Here is a 6,112-nt window from a genome sequence, read left to right as displayed (position 1 = left end):
TGACGTAGATGATTCGGCGTGTGTCCTGTATTTGGCCCAGGCCAGCTTGGCTGGTTACGTGCTGGTGTAGAGAGTTGGGGCTGTTTGTCTCTGCCAGCAGCTCAGTTTAAAGTATTTTAAGTGTAAAACTAAGTTAGTCTCCAAACAGACAGCTGTCATTGTTATTCACTATCAGCTGAACTAGCGTGCTGTCCTTGTGTCAGACATTACATTAGTGTCGGTGGATGAGAGACTGTGGATGGAGCATATTGAATATCACTGTCTACATGTTTACATGTTCATGCTGCTGAACACATGTATTGATAAAGTATTGGCTTCTTACTCACTAAGGGTTAATGTCACTTACAGTAACGAATGCAGCTGCCGTCAACTCCAGTCATTTTCGAGTTATCTTCACTTTGTTTCCACCGCGACCGCTTGGCTGTTCACCGGTTACCGTGTGTGTGTGTGTGTGTGTGTGTGTGTGTGTGGAGGAGTTCAGCGCCGGCACAAAAGAACTGATACCTTTAGCATTTATCAATACTACGGTCTTTGATCATTTGGCCCCGGGGCTAATGAGGTACCGGGTTTCATTACCCATCCTTAATCAAAACGCAAACAAAGTGAAGTTTGTAGAAATGAAATAAAGTTTGCAGTGACTGCCTGTACCAGGAAGTATGAAATGCTGCAAGTGTGTGTTCCACCAATCAGCGTTCTTCAGCACACAGCCCCGCTCCTCAAGAATTCCGGGTAATGTGAAAAGTCCTACCCCCTACTAGGTACATTTTTCCAGGGAAAGTTTGGGGCTGAGGGAAAGTTTTTTTTACCCAGGTAATTTCGGTGGAAACCTGCCGAGGTTTTTCAAAATCCCAGGTAAATGATAAAAGTTCCTGCAGTGGAAAAGGGGCTATTGATTTTTTGGGGACGGACTTCCTTCCTCACAGCTTGCCTCAGTAATGAAAACTAGAGTGCAGCCGTGTCAGAGACAGGTGGATGTTTTAAAGGTTCTCCTCAGATGGGTTCTGTCCCGTTTAACTTTGACCTTCCTGTGTGTCCGTTAGCATCGGTGGCTTGGTCTCTGCACAGGGACCTGGGTTTCCCTCTGGACCTGGTGGACCTGATGCTGGAGGACAGAGGAGTCCAGGTGGACCGTCAGGAGCTGGACCGACTCGTGGCAGAGAACCAGAAGGTGACGTCTGAATGTGGAGACATGAACTCCCATCATGCTCCTGGTGTGATGATGTCAGTGTTTGACTGTTGTTGGTCATCTATTAAATTCTGCTGTGAGGTGACCACAGGTTGTTCTGCTGAAGACTTTTACTGTGAAGGGCGTTTAGGGCTTTTATTGTGAAAGGGTTTTACTGTGTAAAAGGCTGTGTGCTTTTGATGTCTCTCCATCCCGCTCAGGTGATAATAATGATAATAATAATAACAACTTAATTGTAGGTGGGACGGTGGTGCAGTGGTTAGTACTGTCACCTCACAGCAACAGGGTTCTTGGTTTGAACCTGAGGTGGGGGAGCCTTGGGGAAGCGTGGGTTTCCTCCACGTGCTCTGACATGTTCTCCCTGTGTCAGCGTGGGTTTCCTCCAGGTGCTCTGACATGTTCTCCCCGTGTCAGCGTGGGTTTCCTCCAGGTGCTCCCACATGTTCTCCCTGTGTCAGCGTGGGTTTCCTCCAGGTGCTCTGACATGACTCAATTTTGGAAGACAGTGACTCACCCGGGGACAGCGTCTGTCTGTCAGATCAGATTGAACCAGGTCAGAACTGTGCCTGAAATGTTGCGAAGGGTCGGAGCCGGTTCAGGAGGATGCTGCGATCAATGGTGTCGAAAGCTACTCTTAAAGGGCAACTTCAGTGGTTTTCAAACTGGACCCTATTTTCTCGTGTCTTTGTGTCCAAGTGACTCATGGAGACAACAAGTTTTGACATTGGTCCAGTATGAAGCGAAAGTGCTGCAGATGGCAGCAGTGAAACAGGCTGCCTTGAAGTCAGTAGGTGCAATTGTGCACCATCAGTTCACTTCCACTAAAAATGCTTTTTTTGGTCACTGACAGACTGAAAACATTAAACTTACTGTCTGACAACATTATCGAAAGGATCACTTTCTATAGATGGACCTTTTTGTTAAAGAATAAGATCCTTTTTAACCAGAAACATTCCACAAACTGCTACTGACAACCTGACCAGACTCCATTTAAAAAAAAAAAATGCAATTTTATCATCGTAAAATAAACTTCTTTCAAATTTAACAGAGGCAAAGTAAAACTCACAAAGGCCATCTTGGTGTGTTTTCCACTGTTTCAACAATCACCACCTCTGGTTTGGTTGAAATAAATCATTAATTCACTCAGTTAGGTGTGAAAATATTCGGACACGCTATACACACTTAAATTTAAATGGAGTCTGGTGGGTTTGACGACAGCAGTTTGGGGGATGTTTCTGGTTTAACAGACAGGATCTTACTCTTTAACACAAAGGTCTGTCTGTGCAGGGATCTTCTCCATAATGTTGTCAGACTCTGGAAATAACAACCTGAGCCTGTCACGGACAAAAACGTTTTATTGGACGTTAATTGATGGTGATCAATTGCCCCACGTAGTGACACTGGGGCCTGTTTCACTGCTGCAGTCACAGTCAGCACTGGATCAGTATAATAACTGGTTGTTCCCATTTTTCACTCAGACACAAAAATGTGGGGAAAATAGAATCCAGGTTAAAAAATACCAAAGTTACTGTTTTAATCAAGAAATCTGTCTGTCCCTGGGGCCTCTGTCTGTCCCTGGGGCCTCTGTCTGTCCCTGGGGCCTCTGTCTGTCCCTGGGGTCGATGCTCTGCACCTTATTGAATTAAAAATACCTTGTAAACAAGCAGGTTGATGACAGCCGCAGGGAGAAAGAGCCAATGAACAGAGAGGGATTTACTATTTCAGGAACAACGTCCTCCTGGGAGTGATGTCATCGACCACCTGTCTCTATGTACTCCTCAGGTGATGTCTGATCTTCGGTCAGGTGCTGGGTCTCAGCTGATGTTGGACGTCGTCAGTCTGGCAAACCTGCAGCGTCTCAGCGTCCCTCACACTGACGACACTCTGAAATACCAGTACAGACTGGAGGAGGACAGATACGGTACAGCCTGTCTCTCTGTCTCACACTGTCTCTGTCTCACACTGCCTCTGTGTCTGTCTCACACTGCCTCTGTGTCTGTCTCACACTGCCTCTGTCTCACACTGTCTCTGTGTCTGTCTCACACTGTCTCTGTGTCTGTCTCACACTGTCTCTATCTCACACTGTCTCTGTGTCTGTCTCACACTTTCTCTGCCTCTCAGAGACGTTCTGCAGCTGAACTCATGTCTTGTCTTCCTCCCAGCGTTCCCAGCATGCCGCGCGACAGTCCTGGCTCTGTATGACGGTCAGGGTCTGGTGTCGGAGGTTACTGAGGGTCAGCGCTGCGGTGTCATCCTGGATCAAACCTGCTTCTACTCCGAGCAGGGGGGGCAGTCACATGACCAGGGCTACTTCACCCGCCAAGGACTGCAGGTCAGCTGGCCACTCAGACAGGAAATGAACTGCGATTACCTGGGGCACGTTCAGCCTCAGCATAACGTAGGAGTACAGTTATTTAAACAGAAAGGATGGTGCGTTGAACGCCCTGAGGTGTCAGCAGCCGCGCTGCTTTTTTAACACGGAGGAGTTTAATTCAGTCCAAAGGAGCTCTGTTGGCATCTTGGAAACACGCTGTCAGAGCAGCTGTGAAATCCAAACAAAACATGTTCACACAGTAAAGATTTGTTTAAATACAAGTTGTTGCTGATTGGTTCCACCTCTCCCTCACACACACACACACTCACACACACACACAGACACACACACCGAATGAGAGAAAATGCACCTCAAAACCTGTTTCACTTTGTCTACAGGAAACAAGTCGTTCAGCCTGGAAACTGGTGGCTGCCTGTTTTCAGAGTGAACATGTCCTGGCTGTGTTTCCAGGTGACCTCTGACTCCAGGTGTGTGTGTTTCCTGTCTCTCAGGACGTCCTGTACCCCGTGGAGGCCGTGGTCCTGGCGGGGGGTTACGTGGTCCATCAGGTGACTGCAGCAGACAGCCTGAAAACTGGAGACCAGGTCCAGCTGCACCTGGACCAGGTAATCATGAGCCCCTTTTACACTGCCCCTTTAAGGCGGGAATTTCACGATTCAAATTCAAAGAAGACCAGCAGCTGTTAGCAGTTAGCACCTAATTCTAAGAAGAGCAGCAGCTGTTAGCAGTTAGCACCTAATTCAAAGAAGAGCAGCAGCTGTTAGCAGTTAGCACCTAATTCAAAGAAGAGCAACAGGGGCGTCGGTGGCTTAGTGGCAGAGCAGACGCCCCATGTACAAGGCTGTTGCCGCAGCGGCCCGGGTTTGACTCCAGCCTGTGGCCCTTTGCTGCATGTCTCTCCCTCTCTCTCTCCCCCTTTCACACGTCACTATCCTATCAATTAAAGGCAAAAAATGCCCTAAAAATATCTTTAAAAAAAAAAAAAAAAAAAAAGAGCAGCAGCTACCAAAGTATTCTATTCCAGTATATTAAGCTATAAATGTACCAAATTTGGCGCTTTTATCACAAAAAGGATTCAGGTGCCTGCTCTGGCCACCAGGGGGCGAGTTTCTGATGCCCCAATATCCAGATTTGTTGTAAATATATTTGTCAACACATCTGCCAAATTTGGTGCTTTTATCACAACATTTAACGATTCTAGAAAAGTATTGAGCTATGCCGCTTCACTATTATCTGAGTATTCCTTATCCAGAAAAGTAATTTTCCATTACAGCAGCTAACTAAAGAAGAAGAACAGCAGCTGTTAGCAGTTAGCAGCTAACAGGAGCTCCTTACCCTCCAAGCAGAGGACGAGATCAGCTGCCATATAACAGGGACGCTAAATGATTGTTATTGACGTGTGATGTCATTGTTATTGTTTATAAAGAGCTGCTGACACGTATGATATATGTCACACTAGAGGCTGACGCTGTTGTGTTACATGTCACGCCTCTTTTGACTCTGTGAAGTCATCATGCTGTCTGACATCACACTCTGGAGCCACACGATGCAGCCGTCGTTTGGTTCTGTGTAAACAGGTGAGGACAGGAAGTCGTAGCGGCTCTGTGGCGCCATCTCTGTGTTTGAAGGGAACCAACACATGTTGATTTGGGGTATTAAAACAGCTGGAGAATCAGAGTCAACACAGCAGTAAAGACGGTGTCTTCTGCAAAAAGACGGACATTCTAGATATTTAAAGATCAGATAATGTCTGTCTGTCTCTGTGTTTTCTGTCTGTCCTGTGTCTCACAGGACCACAGGCTGTCCTGTATGGTGAATCACACAGCAACTCACATCCTGAACTTTGCTCTGAGGAAAGTTTTGGGTCACTCAATTCAGCAGAGAGGATCTCACGTGTCAGCTGATCGCCTGCGCTTTGACTTCAGTGTCAAGGTCACTCATTAACCTTTCACTAATATTTCACTAACCATTCATTAACCACTCAGTAACCATTCACTTACCTTTCACTGTGTGTGTCCTCAGAGTTCACTGGATGTCTCTCAGCTGCAGGAAGTAGACAGGTGTGTTCATGACATCATCTCAGCCAATCACGTCGTCCACAGCCAGGAGCTTCCTCTGCAGGCAGCCAGGAGCATCGAGGGACTGAGGACAGTGGACGAGGTGATGCTTTCTGTCTCTCACTCTCTCTGTCTCTGTCTCCATAGCTCCTTTTACACTGCCAGATTTGCAGCAAATGTTGGGCCGTTTAGCAAGCTGCGAGTTGATCCAAGGTGCCCAATTTTCCACCTCGTAGGGTAGACATATTGCTGGAACCCTTTTAGTTTAAACAGACCGAGGCGGCCTTCTGCAACGGGAGGAGCTGTTGATGACTTGTGGGAGGAGCTGTTGATGACAGCGCACGTGTGACACACTGGCAGTGGATAAACAGGAAACAGCTGATAGCAGGAATTAGCGAGCAGCTAGTAGCAAGAGGGAAACACAAACCTGACAGACACTGTAAAGATGAGCAACTGGGGAGACAAGGAATTGCGCGCCCTCCTTGTCCTCGCAAACGAAGAGGCCATTAACCGCCAGATGACGGGGACGGTGAA

The 6,112-nt window shown here is 47.2% G+C and overlaps 1 protein-coding gene across 1 annotated transcript in view; it reads left to right on the top strand.

The window, feature by feature from the left end:
• The window catches only part of aars2 (alanyl-tRNA synthetase 2, mitochondrial (putative)), a 27,526-nt gene that overhangs the window by 12,864 nt on the left and 8,550 nt on the right, over positions 1-6,112 (top strand). Inside the window, exons 10-15 of the mRNA XM_050043459.1 lie at positions 1,041-1,168; positions 2,969-3,107; positions 3,349-3,518; positions 4,013-4,126; positions 5,313-5,453; positions 5,544-5,681. Coding sequence (XP_049899416.1) covers positions 1,041-1,168; positions 2,969-3,107; positions 3,349-3,518; positions 4,013-4,126; positions 5,313-5,453; positions 5,544-5,681 — 830 coding nt within the window. The remainder of the gene's footprint in view (positions 1-1,040; positions 1,169-2,968; positions 3,108-3,348; positions 3,519-4,012; positions 4,127-5,312; positions 5,454-5,543; positions 5,682-6,112) is intronic.

This window comes from Epinephelus moara, chromosome 5 (genome assembly GCF_006386435.1).
Source record: "Epinephelus moara isolate mb chromosome 5, YSFRI_EMoa_1.0, whole genome shotgun sequence".
In the NCBI taxonomy this organism is placed as follows: Eukaryota; Metazoa; Chordata; class Actinopteri; order Perciformes; family Serranidae; genus Epinephelus; species Epinephelus moara.
This window is presented reverse-complemented; position numbering and strand designations above follow the sequence as displayed.